General features: G+C 37.1%; 1 protein-coding gene across 2 annotated transcripts in view; it reads right to left on the bottom strand.

Moving 5' to 3' along the window:
• The window catches only part of LOC117343502 (little elongation complex subunit 2-like), a 55,626-nt gene that overhangs the window by 20,347 nt on the left and 11,349 nt on the right, over positions 1–23,930 (bottom strand). Inside the window, exons 8-12 of one of the 2 annotated variants that reach the window (XR_004536021.1) lie at positions 21,159–23,502; positions 20,700–20,740; positions 11,380–11,445; positions 9,621–9,842; positions 1,145–1,293 (exon numbers count right to left, since the gene is read on the bottom strand). Coding sequence is in view for 1 of the 2 variants with exons in the window: in XM_033905874.1 (XP_033761765.1) it covers positions 9,621–9,842; positions 11,380–11,445; positions 20,700–20,740; positions 21,159–23,502 (2,673 nt within the window). In the remaining variant the exon portion in view is untranslated. The remainder of the gene's footprint in view (positions 1–1,144; positions 1,294–9,620; positions 9,843–11,379; positions 11,446–20,699; positions 20,741–21,158; positions 23,503–23,930) is intronic. The other variant, XM_033905874.1, reaches the window with a different exon arrangement.

Here is a 23,930-nt window from a genome sequence, read left to right as displayed (position 1 = left end):
TAAATAAATTGATACTGAACAACGTCCATGATAATATAACGGCTATAACAATATTTGACCCCGACGTCTACCTTTTTACTGGTAAATGTTGAACAACGTCCATGATAATATGACGGCTATAACAATATTTGACCCCAACGTCTACCTTTTTACTGGTAAATAAATTAATACTGAACAACCTCCATGATAATATAACGGCTATAACAATATTTGACCCCGACGTCTACCTTTTTACTGGTAAATGTTGAACAACGTCCATGATAATATGACGGCTATAACAATATTTGACCCCAACGTCTACCTTTTTACTGGTAAATAAATTAATACTGAACAACCTCCATGATAATATGACGGCTATAACAATATTTGACCCCGACGTCTACCTTTTTACTGGTAAATGTTGAACAACCTCCATGATAATATGACGGCTATAACAATATTTGACCCCGACGTCTACCTTTTTACTAGTAAATAGATTAATACTGAACAACCTCCATGATAATATAACGGCTATAACAATATTTGACCCCGACGTCTACCTTTTTACTGGTAAATGTTGAACAACGTCCATGATAATATGACGGCTATAACAATATTTGACCCCGACGTCTACCTTTTTACTGGTAAATAAATTAATACTGAACAACCTCCATGATAATATGACGGCTATAACAATATTTGACCCCGACGTCTACCTTTTTACTGGTAAATAAATTAATACTGAACAACCGCCATGATAATATGATGGCTATAACAAGATTTGACCCCGACGTCTACCTTTTACTGGTAAATAAATTAATACTGAACAACCTCCATGATAATATGATGGCTATAACAAGATTTGACCCTGACGTCTACCTTTTTACTGGTAAATGTTGAACAACCTCCATGATAATATGACGGCTATAACAAGATTTGACCCCGACGTCTACCTTTTTACTGGTAAATGTTGAACAACCGCCATGATAATATGATTGCTATAACAAGATTTGACCCCGACGTCTACCTTTTACTGGTAAATGTTGAACAACCTCCATAATGATATGATTGTTATAACAACATTTGACCCTGACATTTTTTTACTGAAAAAATATGGAACAACCTCCATCACAATGTGGCTGTTATAACAACATTTGACTCTTACCTTTAACGTTTTGATCTGGTGTGTGCAACATATTCTGCATGCCTTTCAGAATTGAGTCAAAGGTGCTGACTCGGGAATTTGATCTCCTTGTTCCTGTCTTTGGACCAGAGCCCTTTGGCACCTGAGTTTGGTTTTACTAACCGTTCCTTCTGCGATAAAAAGAATAAATAAATAAGATAGATAAATAAACAAGAGGCCCAATGGGCCTGTATCACTTACCAGGCTCTACAGCAACTTTGAAGTTGATTCAGGTTATTTCAGCAGATACTATGCTGATAACCACTTTATTCAAATATCAGCGTAGGCTAGGTTTATTTATGTCAATAAATTTTCTAGTCCTTCATTCCAATATACAACTGGCCTAATATCAGGTCTCTTTGTTATCCAGAAATCATTGTTTGAATAATTTAGCCTATTTGACCTATGACCTTGAATGAAGTTCAATGTCATTCATTTGAACAAACTTGGTAGCCCTTCACCCCAGTATGCTACAGACCTAATATTAAGTGCATGCATGCATGCATCATTGGCCTCTTGGTTTTTGAGAAGAAGTCATTTGAAGATTTTAGCTTATTTCACGCATGTGACCTTGAATGAAGGTAAAGGTCATTCATTTGAACAGATTTGGTAGCCCTTCAATTCAGCATGCAACAGGTCCAACATCAAGTCTCTGGGCCTCATGGTTATTGAGTAGAAATTGTTTACAGATTTTAGCCTATTTGACCCATGTGACCTTCAATGAAGGTCAAGGTCATTCATTTGAACAAACTTGGTAGCCCTTTAACCCAGAATGCTACAGACCCAATATCAGGTCCATGGCCCTCTTGGTTGTTAAGAAGAAGTTGTTTAAAGATTTCAGCATATTTGACCACATTGACCTTAAATAAGTGTCCAGGTCATTTATTTGAACAAACTTGGTAGTATTCCAGCATGACACATGACCAATATCAGGTCTCTAGGCCTCTTTGCTTTTGAGAAGTAGTTGTTAAAAGGAACAAGAGATCCCAGAGGGATCTTGACCCCCACCATTGAATGATCTTTATAGGTTCCATGTCAGATTGATCTTTTCTCTATTTTTCCCTTCCTCTTACTAATCTGTGTAAATTGAGAAACATCCCTCCAGTACTTTTCAAACAGGGGGAACTTATATATGAAATTTGAGATTAAGCGAAAATGACTGTCTGTCGACAATGTTTTCAGATTGGTCCAAAAATGCAATACGACAGACCAAGGGGAACCTACATATGAAATTTGAGAAAGATTCCTTCAGTACCTTCTGGAAAATAGCGATAACAAACTTCAGTTGTCAAAATCCAAGATGGCTGTCTAATGGCCATGATGTTATCTGACTGGTCCCAAAATGAAATATGTATAACTAGGGACCAAGGGCAATCTATATATCAAATTTAAGAAAGATCCCTTCAGTGCTTTCTCAGAAATAGCGATAACAAACTTCAATTGTCAAAATCCAAGATGGCTGCCTGTCGACCATGTTGCTATCCGACTGGTTTCAAAATGCACTATACATAACAAGGGACCAAGGGGAACCTACATATGAAATTTCAGAAAGATTACTTTAGTACTTTCTGAGAATTAGCGATAACAAACTTCAATTGTCAAAATCCAAGATGGCTGGCTGTTGGCCATGTTGTTTTCTGACTGGTCCGTAAATAAAATATGCATAACTACGGACCAAGGGCAACCTACATATGAAATTTGAGAAAGATCCCTTGAGTACTTTCTGAGAAATAGCAATAACAAACTTCAATAGTCAAAATCCAAGATGGCTGCCTGTCCGCCATGTTGTTTTCAGATCGGTCCCAAAATGCAATATGCACAACTTCATACCAAGGGCAACCTACATATGAAATTTGAGAAAGATCCCTTTGGTACTTTCTCAGAAATAGCGATAACAAAATTGTTTATGGACGGAAGGATGGACGGAGGGACAGACGGACCACGGACCACGGACCACGGACGCAGGTTTATTTTAATAGCCCACCATCTGATGATGGTGGGCTAAAAAGTTAACCCCAGACAGCCAGCCGGACTACGGATGGAAGATAGATAATGCACCAAAGCATAAGTTCACTTGCCATTTGGGCAGGTGAGCTAATAACACAAGAGGCCAGAGTCCTCTCAATAACACAAGAGGCCATATTCCTCCTTATAACACAAGAGGTCAGATACCTCCTATAACACAAGAGGTCAGATACCTCCTATAACACAAGAGGTCAGATACCTCCTATAACACAAGAGGCCAGAGTCCTCCTATAACACAAGAGGTCAGATACCTCCTATAACACAAGAGGTCAGATACCTCCTATAACACAAGAGGTCAGATACCTCCTATAACACACGAGGCCAGAGTCCTCTCAATAACACAAGAGGCCATATTCCTCCTTATAACACAAGAGGCAGGAGTCCTTATAACACAAAAAGCCGAAGTCCTCCTTATAATACAAGAGCCCAGACTCCTATATTACAAAAGGGCCTAGTCCTCCTATAACACAATGGCCAGAGTCCTCCTATAACACAATGGCTAGAGTCCTCCTATAACACAAGAGGCCAGAGTCCTCCTATAACACAATGGCCAGAGTCCTCCTATAACACAATGGCTAGAGTCCTCCTATAACACAATGGCCAGAGTCCTTCTATAACACAATGGCCAGAGTCCTCCTATAACACAATGGCTAGAATCCTCCTATAACACAAGAGGCCAGAGTCCTCCTATAACACAATGGCCAGAGTCCTCCTATAACACAATGGCCATAGTCCTCCTATAACACAATGGCAAGAGTCCTCCTATAACACAATGGCCAGAGTCCTTCTATAACACAATGGCCAGAGTCCTCCTATAACACAATGGCCAGAGTCCTCCTATAACACAATGGCCAGAGTCCTTCTATAACACAAGAGGCCAGAGTCCTCCTATAACACAATGGCCAGAGTCCTTCTATAACACAATGGCCATAGTCCTCCTATAACACAATGGCAAGAGTCCTCCTATAACACAAGAGGCCAGAGTCCTCCTATAACACAATGGCCAGAGTCCTTCTATAACACAATGGCCATAGTCCTCCTATAACACAATGGCCATAGTCCTCCTATAACACAATGGCCAGAGTCCTCCTATAACACAATGGCAAGAGTCCTCCTATAACACAAGAGGCCAGAGTCCTCCTATAACACAATGGCCAGAGTCCTTCTATAACACAATGGCAAGAGTCCTCCTATTACACAAGAGGCCAGAGTCCTCCTATAACACAAGAGGCCAGAGTCTTCCTATAACACAATACGCCAGATTCATCCTATATCAAAAGAGGTCAGAATTCTCCTACAACACAAGAAGCCGGAATCCTTCTATAAAACAAGAGGCCAGATTCCTCCTTATAACATAAGAGGCAAGATACCTCCTTATAACACAAGAAACCAGAGTTCTCCAATAACACAAAAGGCTGGAGTCTTCCTTATAACATGTCAGATTCCTCCGTATAACACAAGAGGCCAGATATTTCCTATAACACAAGAGGCTGGAGTCTAATAACACAAGAGGTGGGAATTCACCTTATTACACAAGAGGCCAGACTCCTTATTAAAACACAACAGTCAAAATTTGTCCTATAACACAAGAGGCCAGAGTCCTCCTATAACACAAGAGGTCATAGTCCTCCTATAACACAAGAGGCCAGAGTCCTCCTATAACACAAGAGGTCAGAGTCCTCCTATAACACAAGAGGCCAGAGTCCTCCTATAACACAAGAGGTCATAGTCCTCCTATAACACAAGAGGCCAGAGTCCTCCAATAACACAAGAGGTCATAGTCCTCCTATAACACAAGAGGCCAGAGTCCTCCTATAACACAAGAGGCCAGAGTCCTCCTATAACACAAGAGGTCATAGTCCTCCTATAACACAAGAGGTCATAGTCCTCCTATAACACAAGAGGCCAGAGTCCTCCTATAACACAAGAGGTCATAGTCCTCCTATAACACAAGAGGCCAGAGTCCTCCAATAACACAAGAGGCAAGATTTGTCCTATTACACAGGCGGCAAGACCCCTATAACACAAAAGGCTGGAGTCATTCTAATAACACAAAAGGCCAGAATCCTCCTATAATACAAGAGGCTTGAGTCTTCTCATTACACAACAGGTAGGAGTCCCCCAATAACACAACAAAGCCTTCCTATAACACAAGAAGTAGGAGTCCTCCTTATTACAAAAGAAGCCAGATTCCTCCTTTAACACAAGAGGCAAGATTTGTCCTATTATACAAGAGGCTAGACTCCTATAACACAAAACAAAAGGCCAGAGTCCTCCTCATAACACAACAAAGCAAGAACCTTCCTATAACACAAGAGGTCATAGTCCTCCTATAACACAAGAGGTCAATGTCCTCCTATAACACAAGAGGTCATAGTCCTCCTATAACACAAGAGGTCAATGTTTACGGACGGAGGGACCCACGGACCACGGACGCAGGGCGATTTGAAAAGCCCACCATCTGATGATGGTGGGCTAACAAGAGGTCAGAGTCCTCCTATAACACAAGAGGCTGGAGTCCTCCTATAACACAAGAAGTCAGAGTCCTCCTATAACACAAGAGGCTTGAGTCCTCCTATAACACAAGAAGTCAGAGTCCTCCTTTTAACACAAAGGGCATGACTCCTCCTATATTACAAGAGGTCAGATACCTGAGATAACACAAGAGGCCAGACTCCTCATTAAAACACAAGAGGCAAGATTAGTCCTATAACACAAAAGGACAGACTCCTCCTTTATTACAGGAGGCCAGACTCCTCCTATAACACAAGAGGTCAGACTCCTCCTATAACACAAGAGGTCAGAGTCCTCCTATAACACAAGAGGTCAGAGTCCTCCTATAACACAAGAGGTGGCACTTATCCTTATCACACAAGAGGCCACACTCCTCATTATAACATAAGAGGCAAAATTTTTCCTATTACACAAGGGGTTACGGTCCTCCTTATAACACAACAAAGCCAGAGTCCAATAGCTATCTATATGAGTTACCTGTCTTTATCAAAAGATATGTATATGAGTTACCTGTCTTTATCAATAAATATCTGTATAAGTTACCTGTCTTTATCAAAAGATATCTGTATGAGTTATCTGTCTTTGTCAATAGATATCTGTATGAGTTACCTGTTATAATATCTGTATGAGTTACCTGTCTTTGTCAATATATATCTGTACGAGTTACCTGTCTTTGTCAATAAATATCTGTATGAGTTACCTGTCTTTGTCAATATATATCTGTATGAGTTACCTGTCTTTGTCAATAAATATTTGTATAAGTTACCTGTCATTGTCAATAGATATCTGTATGAGTTACCTGTCTTTGTCAATAAATATCTGTATGAGTTACCTGTCTTTGTCAATAAATATCTGTTTGAGTTACCTGTCTTTGTCAATAGATATCTGTATGAGTTACCTGTCATAATATCTGTATGTGTTACCTGTCTTTGTCAATAAATATCTGTATGAGTTACCTGTCTTTATCAATGAATATCTGTTTGAGTACCTGTCTTTGTCAATAGATATCTGTATGAGTTACCTGTTTTTGTCAATATATATCTGTATGTGTTACCTGTCTTTGTCAATAGATATCTTTATGAGCTACATGTCTTTGTCATAAAATATCTGTATGAGTTACCTGTCTTTGTCAATAGATATCTGTATGAGTTACCTGTCTTTGTCAATAGATATCTGTAGGGGTTACCTGTCTTTATCAATAAATATCTGTATGAGTTACCTGTCTTTATCAATTAATATCTGTATGAGTTACCTGTCTTTGTCAATAAATATCTGTATGAGTTACCTGTCTTTGTCAATAAATATCTGTTTGAGTTACCTGTCTTTGTCAATAGATATCTGTATGAGTTACCTGTCATAATATCTGTATAAGTTACCTGTCTTTGTCAATATATATCTGTATGAGTTACCTGTCTTTGTCAATAAATATCTGTATGAGTTACCTGTCTTTGTCAATATATATCTGTATGAGTTACCTGTCTTTGTCAATAAATATTTGTATGAGTTACCTGTCATTGTCAATAGATATCTGTATGAGTTACCTGTCTTTGTCAATAAATATCTGTATGAGTTACCTGTCTTTGTCAATAAATATCTGTTTGAGTTACCTGTCTTTGTCAATAGATATCTGTATGAGTTACCTGTCATAATATCTGTATGTGTTACCTGTCTTTGTCAACAAGAGATCCCAGAGGGATCTTGGCGCCCACCATTGAATGATCTTCATAGGTTCCATGTCAGATTGATCTTTTCTCTTTTTTTCCTTCCCCTTACTAATCTGTATAAATTGAGAAATATCCCTCCAATGCTTTTTAAACAAGGGAAACTTATATATAAAATTTGAGATTAAGCAATAATGGTTGTCTGTCGACAATGTTTTCAGATTGGTCCAAAAATGCAAAACGACGGACCAAGGAGAACCTACATATGAAAATTGAGAAAGATCCCTTCAGTTCTTTCTGAGAAATATCAATAACAAACTTCAATTGTCAAAATCCAAGACGGCTGCCTGTCGGCCATGTTGTTTTCTGATTGGTCTCAAAATGCAATATGCATAACTAGGCACCAAGGGGGAACCTACATATGAAATTTGAGAAAGTTCCCTTCAGTGCTTTCTCAGAAATAGCGATAACAAACTTCAATTGTCAAAATCCAAGATGGCTGCCTGTCGGCCATGTTGTTTTCCGATTGGTCTCAAAATGCAATATGCATAACTAGGCACCAAGGGAAACCTACATATGAAATTTGAGAAAGATCCCTTCAGTGCTTTCTCAGAAATAGCGATAACAAACTTCAATTGTCAAAATATAAGATGGCTGCCTGTCGGCCATGTTGTTTTTCGACTGGTCTCAAAATGCAATATGCATAACTAGGCACCAAGGGGAACCTACATATGAAATTTGAGAAAGATCCCTTCAGTGCTTTCTCAGAAATAGTGATAACAATCTTCAATTGTCAAAATCCAAGATGGCTGCCTGTCGGCCATGTTGTTTTCCGATTGGTCTCAAAATGCAATATGCATAACTGGGCACCAAGGGGGAACCTACATATGAAATTTGAGAAAGTTCCCTTCAGTGCTTTCTCAGAAATAGCGATAACAAACTTCAATTGTCAAAATCCAAGATGGCTGCCTGTCGGCCATGTTGTTTTCCGATTGGTCTCAAAATGCAATATGCATAACTAGGCACCAAGGGGAACCTACATAAGAAATTTGAGAAAGATCCCTTCAGTGCTTTCTCAGAAATAGCGATAACAAACTTCAATTGTCAAAATCCAAGATGGCTGCCCGCCGGCCATGTTGTTTTCTGATTGGTCTCAAAATGCAATATGCATAACTAGGCACCAGGGGGAACCTACATATGAAATTTGAGAAAGATCCCTTCAGTGCTTTCTCAGAAATAGCGATAACAAACTTCAATTGTCAAAATCCAAGATGGCTGCCTGTCGGCCATGTTGTTTTCCGACAGGTCTCAAAATGCAATATGCATAACTAGGCACCAAGGGGAACCTACATATGAAATTTGAGAAAGTTCCCTTCAGTGCTTTCTCAGAAATAGTGATAACAATCTTCAATTGTCAAAATCCAAGATGGCTGCCTGTCGGCCATGTTGTTTTCCGACTGGTCTCAAAATGCAATATGCATAACTAGGCACCAAGGGGAACCTACATATGAAATTTGAGAAAGATCCCTTCAGTGCTTTCTCAGAAATAGCGATAACAAACTTCAATTGTCAAAATCCAAGATGGCTGCCTGTCGGCCATGTTGTTTTCCGACTGGTCTCAAAATGCAATATGCATAACTAGGCACCAAGGGGAACCTACATATGAAATTTGAGAAAGATCCCTTGAGTACTTTCTGAGGATTAGCGATAACAAGAATTGTTTACGGACGGACGGAGGGACGGACGGAGGGACGGACGGAGGGATGGCCGGACGGACCACGGACCACCATCTGATGATGGTGGGCTAATAAATATCTGTATGAGTTACCTGTCTTTATCAATGAATATCTGTTTGAGTACCTGTCTTTGTCAATAGATATCTGTATGAGTTACCTGTCTTTGTCAATATATATCTGTATGAGTTACCTGTCTTTGTCAATATATATCTTTATGAGCTACCTGTCTTTGTCAATATATATCTGTTTGAGTTACCTGTCTTTGTCAATAAATATCTGTATGAGTTACCTGTCTTTATCAATTAATATCTGTATGAGTTACCTGTCTTTGTTAATATATATATCTGTTTGAGTTACCTGTCTTTGTCAATAGATATCTGTATGAGTTACCTGTCTTTGTCAATAGATATCTGTAGGGGTTACCTGTCTTTATCAATAAATATCTGTATTAGTTACCTGTCTTTATCAATAAATATCTGTATGAGTTACCTGTCTTTATTAATAAATATCTGTTTTATTTACCTGTCTTTGGTATCAGAGTTGCCACAAGTCTTGGCATCACCCTATTGACTTGCTGTTTTTTCGTAGGTGTCTTTTGAGCAGATACCACTGTTTGGGCCTTAACCTTTGACCCTGTTTGGGATGATGGATTTTTTTTGCTGTCCTCACAGACATCCAAACTTTGTGTCTCAGTTTTGGATCCAACATTGCTCGTTGTTTCTGCATTTCTGCCTGCTTCTTCAACTATAAATCAGAGTCAAAAAGAAAAATTAAATGGTAGTTTTCTGTGTATCTACTGTGTATTGTAAATTATCACAAAATGCTCATGTCGGACCAGTAGTAGACTTAATGATCAATAAAACACAATATGTCATACAGGAACAAAAATTAGTCTTAATGGTCCATCAACACAATATGTCATACATGACCACACAGTAATCTTAATGGTCCATCAACACAATATGTCATACATGACCACAAAGTAGTCTTAATGGTCCATCAACACAATATGTCATACATGACCACACAGTAGTCTTAATGGTCCATCAACACAATATGTCATACAGGACCACACAGTAGTCTTAATGGTCCATCAACACAATATGTCATACAGGACTACATGGTAGTCTTAATGGCCCATCAACACAATATGTCATACATGACCACACAGTAATCTTAATGGTCCATCAACACAATATGTCATACAGGACCACACAGTAGTCTTAATGGTCCATCAACACAATATGTCATACAGGACCACACAGTAATCTTAATGGTCCATCAACACAATATGTCATACAGGACTACACAGTAGTCTTAATGGCCCATCAACACAATATGTCATACATGACCACAAAGTAATCTTAATGGCCCATCAACACAATATGTCATACAGGACCACACAGTAATCTTAATGGTCCATCAACACAATATGTCATACAGGACCACACAGTAATCTTAATGGCCCATCAACACAATATGTCATACAGGACCACACAGCAGACTTAATGGTCCATCAACACAATATGTCATACAGGACAACACAGTAGTCTTAATGGCCCATCAACACAATATGTCATACAGGACTACACAGTAGTCTTAATGGTCCATCAACACAATGTCATACAGGACCACACAGCAGACTTAATGGTCCATCAACACAATATGTCATACAGGACCACACAGTAGTCTTAATGGTCCATCAACACAATATGTCATACAGGACTACATGGTAGTCTTAATGGTCCATCAACACAATATGTCATACATGACCACACAGTAGTCTTAATGGCCCATCAACACAATATGTCATACATGACAACACAGTAGTCTTAATGGTCCATCAACACAAAGTGTCATACAGGATTACATGGTAGTCTTAATGGCCCATCAACACAATATGTCATACAGGACCACACAGTAGACTTAATGGTCCATCAACACAATATGTCATACATGACAACACAGTAGTTTTAATGGTCCATCAACACAATATGTCATACAGGACCACACAGTAGTCTTAATGGTCCATCAACACAATATGTCATACAGGACCACACAGTAGTCTTAATGGTCCATCAACACAATATGTCATACAGGACCACACAGTAGTCTTAATGGCCCATCTACACATCACATTATACATTATGGGCCACTTTCTTACAGAATCCTTTCAACAAAATAGGGCCCTATTCAGTATTGTTACCATTTGATCACAATGCCTTTGTTGTTTTTGCTTATACTGTAATAAATGTTTGACACAGGTTTTGGGTTTATTTACCTTTTTGTTTAGGTGGCCTCCCTCTCTTCCTCTTGGCTGGAACAGGGTTGTTGATACTCTCTTGATCTATATAATATTGATCAAACATTGAAGCTATAAACCTCTATTCAATGAAAGTTATACAAGTATAACATGTTTATAGTTATACAACTACAAGTTATAACATCAATAACAATCATTGTTATTCAGCTTCAAAATGTAACAGTCACACTAATAAATTGTGCCCCGATGACGGCCAGCCTAGCAGGCCGATACATGTCGGCAGGATCATTTTGAAACCTGGACTCTGGAGTTGCTGCTCTTCTTTCATACCCTGATTTTTCTACTTTTTAAGAGCGCCCTGCATACCATGTGGTATCCTCCTGAGACCTAGAAGACAAACTTTTCCCAAACTACACTGAATGGACGTTGGTTCTTTGGGGATTTCCCCACTTTAATTTATATTTACAAGAATCAGTTATTGACAGGCATTGACCAAAAGTCCATGTGCATTTATACACAGGTCGTGCCTGTCAATACACTAAGTGAAAATAATACATGTATATATAAGTGTAAGATATTATATCATAAATTGTCAGAAAAATTATTATCGATCAAAACGTTTAACAGACTCTATACTTCACATATATACAACAGACTTAGCATACTCAACTGATGACACATGTGACTAATGAGGATGGAGGGATCTTTCAGGACATGTATATTTATGCATTTTTGAGTTAGAAAATGTAACAAAAATGTATAAAATTACTATATTATACTATATTATATAATATATACCTTATATTTTATTGAAATATAAGGTACATATAATATGATATAGTATAATATAATATCATGGCTTATATATATTTAAAGCATATAGAGATTAAAGCATCTCGATTTACCAATGGACAATTGAGCATCATTTAATATTTGTATATTTACAAGTTTATCACAGTCAGGGCAACCTTGCAAGAAAGTGTTAATGTTAGAATGATTATGATTTGCATAACTTTATATAAACTATCTACTGAAGTAAGCAGAGAATGTCTAATATCATTATACCTATAGGACATTCAAAGAAATAATGTGAAGCAGTTTCGTTTTCAATATCACAGGCACAGGTGGGAGAGTTTAATAAATGATCATTAAATAAATCAAAATTTAAATTGCTACATGAATTTCTTAGCTGACAAATGATGATATTGGCCTTTCTATTTCCTTCAAATTTGAAAATTTGCAGTGATTCACATTCATCATCAATATTATCATTAAGTTTGCATTTAAAAGCTGCTAGAGAAGAAGAGTTGAAGAGGTCAGGATTAGCATTGTTAGTTGTGTGGCACATTTTGGGGAAGAAACTGTCAAAGTAATTGTTAGTTCTGCATAGAGGAGGATTGAATAGTCGTGATTGTCTTAGGGAATACGGGTTATCATTTTGGTTGTTAATAAAAGGAATAAGGATATTGAAGTATTTTGTACATAATTATGTGTTTGTGTTTATTTCTTCTATCTGACAGAGATTCCCAGCCAATTTCTCCATATAATTTATTGTGTGATGTTCCTGATCTGAGTCCTGTAATGAGTCTGGCTGCTTCTAACTGAACAGATTCTAATAATTGTTTTGATGGTTGTGTGCAGCTATCCCAGATTATGTCTGCATATTCTAAAATTGGCCTTATAATTCAAATTTTAAGCATCAAAGAATATTTAATCTACTGTAGGCTTTTCTATATACAGTATATATATTAAGGATATGTTCTTTCCATATTGCGTCTTCTTGTAGTGTAAGTCCAAGATGTTTGTGAATTGCTATGTCTGTAATTTGTCTATTTTGGAAAGTTACTGGAGTGTGATTTTTGTTGAGTTTCCTTGAAAAGATATCTGATTTAGTTTTGTTAGGGTTAAATTTAATATCCCAAATACTTGCCCATTCACCAATATTAGAGAGATCATTTGCTAGACCTTGTGCTGGATTCTCATCTATTATTTTATACAAAGAAGTATCATCTGCAAAAAGTTTAATATTAGTTGAAACATTATCAGTGATGTCATATAGAGAAGAAAAAGAAGAGGTCCAAGAACTGATCCTTGAGGTACCGCTGCATTTACAACTTTGAATTGAGAGTGACAGACTCTTTGTTTTTTGTCTGAGAGATAATTTTGAAACCATAAAAGAAAATTTCCATCAATTCCATACATTTTAAGCTTCTGTATAAGACCTTCATGCCAGACTCTGTCAAATGCTTCACTTACATCACAGAAAATAAACCTGAGCTCTTTTCCCATGTCCATATTACTAGATATCTCATTATAAATAAACAACAATTGATTAACTGTGGAATCACCTGGTATAAAACCAGACTGATACTTTGTTAAGTTTGAATTTTCAAATAAATATTATTTAATTATTTTACTAAACCATGAAGTTATAGATATTGGCCTATAGTTTAAAACATCATTAGATGACCAACTTCCTTTATATATAGCATTTATGTTTGATTGTTTCCAACTATATTGCAGTACTCCTGATTCTAAGGTTTTGTTGAAAATAATACTAAGAGGTAAAATAAGAGAGTTACTCAGCTTTTTTACAATTTTAGGAACAATACCATCAGGGCCAGGTGGTTTATTTATATTGCTAAGTTGGTCCATTACATCTTGCTCAGTGATGTGAATATTGGTTAAGGAGTGGGGAGCATATGGTTGTGCTGTCTGGGGCAACTCAAGATCAGGTGATGATGATGAAATATTAGTAAAGTGATATTGTTAAGGAGCTCTGCTTTAAATTTGTCAATAGGATGATATATAAGTTGATCATCAGATTTAAGAGGAGGAATCAATGTAGATTTATTTTGAGAAGTTAGTAGACTTTGCTATCTTCCATCAGTTAGTTTTGTTTTTTTATGGATTCCATTACATTGTCTCATTTTCAGTCTGATAATGTTATTCATCCAAGGCTTGTAATTCGGACGTATGGTTCTAACTTTTGAAGGAATGAAAGTATTGACTTGCACAGTAATTGAATCAAGTATAAAGGAGTTGAATGTGTTAGAGTCTTGATTTGATGAAATGTACAACCAATCAATATTGAGGAGAGCATCATTTATGCTGTCAAAGTCGGCCTCATCATATTTTAGTAAAGGTTTTTTTTATAGCTCACTTGTTTGAATAAAGTAAAAGAAATTTGAGCATGGACTGGAGAGTGGTCACAGCAGCATGGTGGAGATAATTAGGTTCAGATTATTAGTAAAGATTACATCAATGGATGTGGCACTATCAGGTGTTATTCTTGTGGGTTCACTAATAAAGCTAGATAAGTTAGGTTTAATAAGTAGTCTTGACAAGTGATCGTTTAATGGAATATTCAACATGTCTATATTAATATCACCTGTTAGTGTAACATCTAATGAAGTACACATGTATCAGTAGCTCTAGTTAATGAGTCGTCTAATTTAACCCAGTAATTAACATAACAATTCGCGAAAGATTAATTCTAGTTATGGGAAAACGCCACGATACATCAAAGAAGTCAAATAAGACTTATATCGATATCATCCAGTGATTATTAGCAGGTCTATAAATACAAGAGGCCCAATGGGCCTGTATCGCTCACCTGGCTCTACAGCAAATTTGCAGTTGATTGAGGACATTTCTACAGATACTATGCTGATAACAAATTTATTCAAATATCAGGGTAAGCTAGGTTTAAAACCAAGAAGAAATTTATGATTATCTACACGAACCTCGAGCCAGAGTAATGCAATATCATCTCTCTCTAATTCCAATCTTCTGTTTATAACAACATTATCTTTATGATAAACTATAATTCCACCACCAGGACCTGTAGTTCTATCTTTTCTAAAAAGTTTATTACTAAAAGTTTGTAATCGAATGTCGACATCAGACATCTGCTGATTCAGATGAGATTCAGTTATACATACGATATCAACATTTTCAAATTCAGCTTCAATAATTGATGGCACGATGAAAAGGATTTGCAGAAACTTATAATTTATTATTCAAACACAGGTCAGTTCTGTGAACATATATCTCAGCCATCTTGAAAGAATTGATCGTTAAGATATCCCTGTCCATGAAATAAGTCCATGTAAGATTCTATTTTCTCTTACCCTGGACAGGGATATCTGCAGTTTTACCGGGGTGAGATTTTCTTATCTCACCCTAGGGAAAAGACAAGCTACACATGCTCTTTAAACGTGCTCTTGTTCTCGATAGGGTGACGTCACTATGACCTGACCCGGAACGTTTAAATGTTAAATATCAGTATTATTAACAAAAGAAATTGAAATAAGTATTAATTATCAGAGTTAACCGAGTGTTTGGTGTTCTTTTTGGCAAGCTTATCGGAACTGTAATTTGTATGAAATCAACATCGTAAGGTGTAAAGTGTCTGCTGCAGCCTTATCAAAACAGTCATCCGACGTCCACGTGTTGTTGTTTACATATGTTTGGATTTGGTTCACACTACAATTGGTAAATAGGGTAAGAGAAAAATAATCATTCACACCTTTTTGGAATGAGATTAATAGAATCCATCATGGGTCTGTTCCGTGGACAGGGATATCTCAACCCGAGTGTCAGAGTTTGGCCAGTCAGCAGGAGGCTTGCCGAGTGCTGGCCAGCCAAACTCTTACACGAGGGTTGAGATATACGGAACAGACCCTTGATTGATTATTTTTCTCACATACTTGCAACCAAACATAAGATTTTATGAAAGTTTTTTTATCGCGCCATCTTCAATGCTCCTTTGAATGTGCGTCAAAATTGATGATGTCATCATTTACGACTTGGTTACTCAACGTAAATTGATGACGCTACGTTATTGTGAGCAGCGTCATATAGCGCGTGCCGGCTGTCTTTACCCACCCTGTGTAAGATCGATTTATCTTTTCCCTCACAACCGCCAGATAACCCTGTGAAGTATGGGAGAAAGGGGGATCTCAACCCTCGGGGAAGATTGTTCAGTTCCCAAACACTCGGCAAGCCTCGTGTTTGGAATTTAACAATCTCACCCTCAGGTTGAGATCCCCCTATCTCACCCCAAAAGGGGTGAAAGATTCTATTAATTCCACATATAAGCCCCCTTCTTCATTTTTGCTGAATCATCAATTTTAAACAAGAGATCCCTGAGGGATCTTGGCACCCTTCATCGAGTGATCTTTATTGGATCACTATAAGACTGATCTTTTCTCTTACTTTTTTCTTCTTCCTCTTAATAATTTGAAAACAAGAGTAGCCCACATAATAAACCTGTGAAAGATCCATCAGGTAATCTAAATGAAATTCAAAAAATGTAGATGAAGGACTTTCATAGAAATAGTGATAATAAACTCTTACTGACAATATTCAAAATGGTTGTCTTTGGCGATCTTATTTACACTACTGGGGTCAAGGGGAATCTGCATGTGAAATTCGATAAAGATCCATGAAGCAAAATCTGATTAATAATGGTAACAAACTTGCACTGTCAAAATACAAAATGGCCATCTGTCAGCCATCTTGTTTTCCGATCAGACTCAAAATGGAACATGCATGACTAGGGACAAAGGGGAATCTACGAATGAAATTTGAGAAAGAATGGATGGATAGATGGAAACAGGACAGATGCCAGAAGGAGATCAATTTTATTAAAATTATCAGTTAAAAGTGGTTCACCATTAGGCCCTCCCAAATCCTGAAACTTTAATACAGTTGTTGCGGCAGTAGCGGATCACTTTGCATACAATCGCTGCACACGATTTTACGTGTTGTTGTTTTGACAGGTATTGTATATCTCCAGAAAGCAAATTTAATTACCTTTCTTGTGATACCAAAAGATCTGAATAGAATTGAACATACGAAATGAAACAAGCAAAACAAGACCTACCGAATTGTCGGCTATAGCGGATCAGTACGTCTATAACGGATCACGTCCCCTTGCGGGCCCCTGGTGACGAGTCAAGTTTGCTGGGATGTCTCAAAACGCAATTATGGATGCCAATAGACCCCGTCTAATATTAAATCGAAGCTTTTGTTCTGAATATACTAAACACTAGGTGCATAACAACTCAAAAAGATGGCTCTTTACAACTAACAACTTAAACGTCATTTCCCAGGACGATTTAGCGTTATTCAACTTTATGTCGACGACGTCACCGATGTTAACGTTAGATATATTTTATGGGGAATACCATTTTATAGCTGTAGTAGATCTATCTTTACGATATCGGTAATGCGTATTCCATCTCAACAAGTCAAAATTGTAAGCAGGAAACACTGATTGTATCGTTTATCCAAATTAAATACATGGAAATTGAGTGTCATCTGTGGAAAAAATACTGAGCCGTACATGACGGATAGTCTAGTCGTTAGACTGTTCTATTATCAATTTTCTTATGTTTTCCTGTTTAACGATGGAAACAAAGTGATATAATAATTACAAATCGGCATAGAGTTTCTTTCACATTTTAGAATAGAAATTAAAAATTTAGTTCACATGAAACTAAGAATTTTATAGGCCTGTTTTTTTATACTCGAACATGTTTATGGTTTGAAATAACCTGAAACATGTTTAAGCTATTAAACAAACACATGTTTAAGGGTTATAAAAAACGCATTGGTTGAAAAAAAAATGGTGTGTTAAAACAACAAGAACTAGCTACAATATTTGTATAGAACCTATATAAATTTCTGTAGCTAATATCAAGAGATATTGCATGTTTAAGATTTAAAAAAATTAGCAATGAAATCATTAAGTAAGAATAAAGAGCAAAGTGACTTCACATTTCGGGCAACATGCTTATATTTATCTATTTTTGGAAAATTAAGTAGCGGAAAAGTATGTACAAAATATCAGGTGAATGAGCTAACAATTGTCTAGTCTACTAGTGTATGTAATTTCAAGAAAAAACATTTAAAAACGAAGTCATAAAAATTCATTGAAAATTTTTCAAAATGCATGAAATATAAAGTAAAAATATGACGTGACCGAATACTTTTGGCACATTACTGTATACTTCAACATATACTGTCTGAAAAATGAGATGTGCAAAGAGAACAACAGCATTTTTCAGAAATGTTTTAATATAATGAAATCATGCCGAAGTGATACTCCATATCAACTTCATTTAATGCTCTGTTACTGTCATCGTTGCAAACAAACCCTGGAGAACATGAAGGTCCTATCAGACCAAAGGGTTATTATGAAGAAATCAACAATCTTTAGTCTTTGTCCGACTTTCAGTCTCACTTTCGTTTAGAGAAATCAACATTTGAACGTCTCCTCCCTCGCCTGTCAGCTCTACAGCTTGCAGCAGCACTTGCTCCACCATCTTGAATCGATCTCAAACATGCTTTTAATCGCGGTTGAGGAACTCTTTAACCATTTAACCGAGTGGTTAAAACCAAGCCATAAAAAACGCTTGACCATAAAAGTGTTTTAAACCTTACACATGTTGGAGTATAAAAAACAGCCCTTATATATTTTCATTCCAGTTTGAATTCTACAACTTTAATTTTTTTTTATTGCTGTTAATTTTCATCAGAGACAGTATTGTTATATAGGCCTCTCTTTTCAATAAACTACTTCGTATACAGTATCTTTAAAATAAAAAAAAAATAATAAAGAGCAAAACATGTTGAATTGAAATATCCACTGAATACATTTGTATAATGTATGTGCTGGGTCGATCGCCGTCGACCAGCTGGCTCAATTGGTTAGACTGTTCATTGTTTACGACACTAGTGAGAGTAATAATTTATAAACTAAACTTAGGCATTGTAGATATTGTCATTTATTCTTTAATACAGAGCTGCATACACTCTCCTCCTGTCATCTCTGAAAAAAAATGTTGCAAAACTTGTATGTGATATTTTACCATGTTTAAATGTTATGGACTTTGGCACATGTTTTTATTGATTCAGTCCATTTAACCTAGTCAGTTTCATTTGGATTTTTAGCGAACAGGGGTATCTAACGTTTAAAAAACCTCATTATAATAGTTTTTCTTCGTTTACACTTTAAAAGTTTAACACGACTTAACTTCTTTCTATCTTTCTATAACTTTACATGCATAGTCTTATACATTTTTATTTACCTAACAAATGTTTGACTGTTATCTGCTTGGCCGTGTTGTTGATAATTGATAAAACTGTGTAAGTAATCTTCGCTAAACTCACATTATTGCACTGACTGAAACAATTTTGAGACGACCTCTGGATCAGCTGCGTCACAGCTCTACGTCACCTCCGACTGACTTGTTTCAGTGTGACAGTGACAGCTAATGGGGCATGGCGATTGATGGTACTTTATTAGTTTTGGTCTACATAGAGTCTAGTGTAATTAGATTGGATGAACACCACTTGGAATTTCTTATTCAGCATGCAATATTGGACCGCTAACACAGTAATCGGCGAGTGATCACATTGCAAATGACTGTATCCGTGAGAGCGTCTGCTCTGTCAGCAGAACGACATGATGAAGCTGATACAATAAGTACCTATACCAAGTTATGCATCTGATTTTGTGCAAGTGAATGAATAATTAATTCAACGACCATTTGGGATTGTAATTGACAGACTGGACGATTCAAGGAAGGCTACGGTAGACTCTTCTCATTCGAAAGTGGCCTATGTTTACAAGCTATTTTTAGTGTCAACACATGGCATCAGCTAGGGGCGACATGAGGGGAAATTAATACACAGTAAAATTATTACCTGATCAATTGTACTGCTCCTCTTCTTAAGTTGTTTATCTGATAATGGTGACCATTCGAAATTCGAAATAGCGAATGCACGTGTACGAGTAGTATGCGAATACATACGCGTGCGCAAATAAAACAGTGATCCGCTATAGCCGATAAATATAACTTTAAGCAATGCATGATTACGGTTGTAAAAACAATCCAAGATTACGAAATAATGAATTTTTATCAAATAAAACACCATAAGTCATCATTCAATTGCATTTTTATGTGTTTGACAGTGTGTTGTACTTGTATCTTAGAAACCATTTCCCAATCGAACTGTCCGTTATCCAAGATGGCGGCCATATCTTGTTTAGCGGATTGAAGAATTAACAAATTCTTGAATTCTGTACGTAATTTGCTCCTGTATATCAAGTTTTTGTTGTAGACACTAAAAAATGATTTATTAACAAATGTGTACAACAAACACCCTCCTGGGAGTCATACTTTTTTCATAATCAGCTTTAGTTTTTCGAGTGATCCGCTATAGCCGATGATCCGCTACTGCCGTAACAAAGGTACTGAACTTTAACACTAGGAGGTGGACCTTACCTTAGAAGCTAAGGTGATTCACAAACTTATGTAACTTACCAATACTAGTAGCTTCAGTGTCTGAAGGCTCCTGCTTGGGTCTGTAGGAATAAATACCACTTGGTTAATGATGTTTGCACAAAACAAAAACATGTGCTCTTACATGCCATAACATATCTATGATAGGACTTTTCTCATATAACATACAGCATGACTTTCCCATGGAAATGTTGTATAGGTGAAAACTTTAATCTACAGAAATATCTAATAGAAATGTTACAACATATTGTAGCCAGTACTGTTCCTTGATTGATAAAGTTGTGCAAAGGTTTTAGATAGCTCTGCTAGAATCTGATTTTCAATTAATATGCTAATATATGAGAGTAATTATTCAAATATTATAACAATATTTGATTCTGCTTATAAAATATCTGTAATCTATACTTAATTCAGAGAAATATTCATCATCAATATCATCAAGCTACAAAGTCTTTAGATTAACTATGGGAGTTATCTCACCTTGATTCTTGCTGATCAGCTGTAGAATCAGAAGGTGGCACTGGTTGTGTCTTCCTTGGACGCCCTCTTTTCCTAACGATAGGAAGTGCAGCAATTTCCTGGATCTTGACATCACTTGCACTCATTTCAGAAGTCACGCCCTTTGAACCAATTTTTAGAGTACTTTCAGTGTCCTTGACCTCAGAGTAACTAGAACTACTTCCTGTGGAGAGTCTAGATGACCTTCTTTTAACCCTAGAGCCTTGACCTTTGACATCAACATCCATAGAGACACATGAGTCAGAGTCACTTTCTGGTACAGAAGACTTTGCTTTGCTGAATCTTGACAAAGTTTTATCACTAGAGATAGTACCAGAACTTCCCTCACTAGGTCTTGCGTCTGCCGATGTTATACTTGTTTCACTCTTTGATCTTGTACATCTCTCTGTGGCATGCTTTTTCTCACAACTGTTACTTGAAATATTTTGAGAAGCTTTGTCACCTTTCTTCAGTGGTTTCTCGTTCCCTGATTTCATCTGTGCCATTATAGCGTCCAGAGATTGCCTAGACCTCGTCACCCTTGTTGATCTGCCGCCTTCTTCTCTAACAGATTTATCATAAAACGAGCTATTTATTTCCATAGAAGGGCTTGGCTTCCCTCCATAGGTGACATTTGATTTGGACTTTGATTTCGTGACTTGACGCTGTCTTGTAGAACAAGTATCTGCTTCCTCACATCCGCTATCGTCTAACGATGAAACGTCTATCAGAAGTTTTTCATCATCACTGTCACGGTCACTCAAAAAAGTATTTGTAGACCTACGGACCTTACGTTTTGTTTGTGGTGGGGATAGACTAACAATATTTTTTTTACTATCAGGATCCTGACTTGTCACTTGACTGTCTTCAAGGGAAATATTTTCATAACTGTTTCCTTCTACCTCCAAAGGAATCATAACACAACTATTAAAATCTGGAGAACAGAAAGGTTGCATTTTTTCAGGACTTATCGGGATTATTTTGGGTGTCCTTTCTGAAGGACTTGCTATACAATCTGAAAAATTCGGACTAGAAGGTGTATCCATGGCAACGGGGCTTCCTGGGGCATCTGTGAATATCTCGTGTTCTTTTTCATCAGAGTTAAGGTTCAAGTTGACATCCCTAGCAACAAGATTCACTGTTGTATTTTGAGTTGCAGCAGGTAAATCTATTGGAATAAGAGTGTATGGAAGCGTCTCCAAACCCTGACAGGTGTTACTTCTGACAGGCCTTTCATCATGGTCAGCTATATCACAATCTCCTGTTTCCATAGTAACAGGTGTATCTACTCTTGTATCCATAGTTACAGGACTTTCCTTTGATGTTTCCATAGGAACATGCTCACCTGTTGACCTTTCCATAGCAACAACCCTACCTGTTGATGTTTCCATAGCAACAACCCTACCTGTTGATGTTTCCATAGTAACACTATCATCTGTTGTGTCTGCAGTAGCATGACTAGATTGTGTTAGAGTAACATTATCTAAAGTTTCCTTACTAACAATGCTACATTGGGTATCTTTATTTCCAGAACTACTTAATCCATCACAAGAGAATGAATTAGATTCTTCATTAGCACCCAAAGATGAAGTCGATTCTGCCACTTTGCTAACTGTTTTGGATGGTGTCCCAGTAACAGGCGCTGATAGTGTGCTAACTGGTGTGGATGGCTTCTGTGTAGTGAGTGTAAGAGAAACATCTGAACTAGTAGATAATGTTGATTCTGTAGATGTTGCAGCTGGAATTTCTATGACATTGTTGCCTTCAATATTCTGCTCTGTCTCCTTGCATTTCTCTTTAGATCTTGATGTCTTCTTTGAAGATTTTGAAATATCAACTCCGAATGTTTCGATATCCTCAGCTGTTTGGTCACTAAATATGTCAAACGAACCCTGATCAACTTTTCTGGATGTGATAGCTTTCCCTACCTTATCCATGGGTTCTGAATTTCCAGGATGACTGCTGTTGGTTTTTTCATTTTTTTTCTTTTTGGCAAAAGATTCAAAACTTGATGCTCCAAATGTTTCCACTTCTTCCATAGAAGATTTTCCAATATCAAAGATGTCTCCCAGCTGTGTGTCAGGAGCTTGTTTGTCTAGAGATCCTTTTTCCTCCCCCTTTGGCCTCTTGTCCTCAGTTTTTCTTGATGCAGTGTCCACACCAGAGCTGATATTATCAAGATTCTGATCCTTTGATTGATGAGGACAGAAAATATGGTGGAGGAGAAACTTGTAAAATTTTGTATTCATGGCCCTCTCTGTGACTTTTGAGGATGGCAATGGCTTGTCAATGTACACGATTCTGTGTCTCACCTTCCTTTCCCCCTCTGAAATGTAAACAAGCCCATCTTGTAATTCAATTTCAACTTCTACTGCAAAGCAGCAATATCTACCCACAATAAAGTGATGTAATGGAAATAGTAAATGTACATGTCTGTTAATGAAGTTAAGTTATATGACCACCAGGAGCTAGATTTTCATTACCTAACAGAAATTCTTGATATAGTCTACTACTTTTATTTGATGGCTGCATCAAAATATGACAGAACAAGAGGCCTGGAGGGCCTGTATTGCTCACCTGGTTGGATTCGACCAAACGTCGAAATAATGTTCAATTCGTTAATAGCTTTATTTACTGATGTCGAACAATGCTTTGTATGGTTATGGCGTGGGGATCTCAACTGCTTGAAAGATATAACCAAGAAACGAGGTGTGAAAAGACCATAGGGATTGTTTTTGCAACATCATTGTGTTC

This window comes from Pecten maximus, chromosome 15, assembly GCF_902652985.1.
Source record: "Pecten maximus chromosome 15, xPecMax1.1, whole genome shotgun sequence".
Taxonomy (NCBI): Eukaryota; Metazoa; Mollusca; class Bivalvia; order Pectinida; family Pectinidae; genus Pecten; species Pecten maximus.
This window is presented reverse-complemented; position numbering and strand designations above follow the sequence as displayed.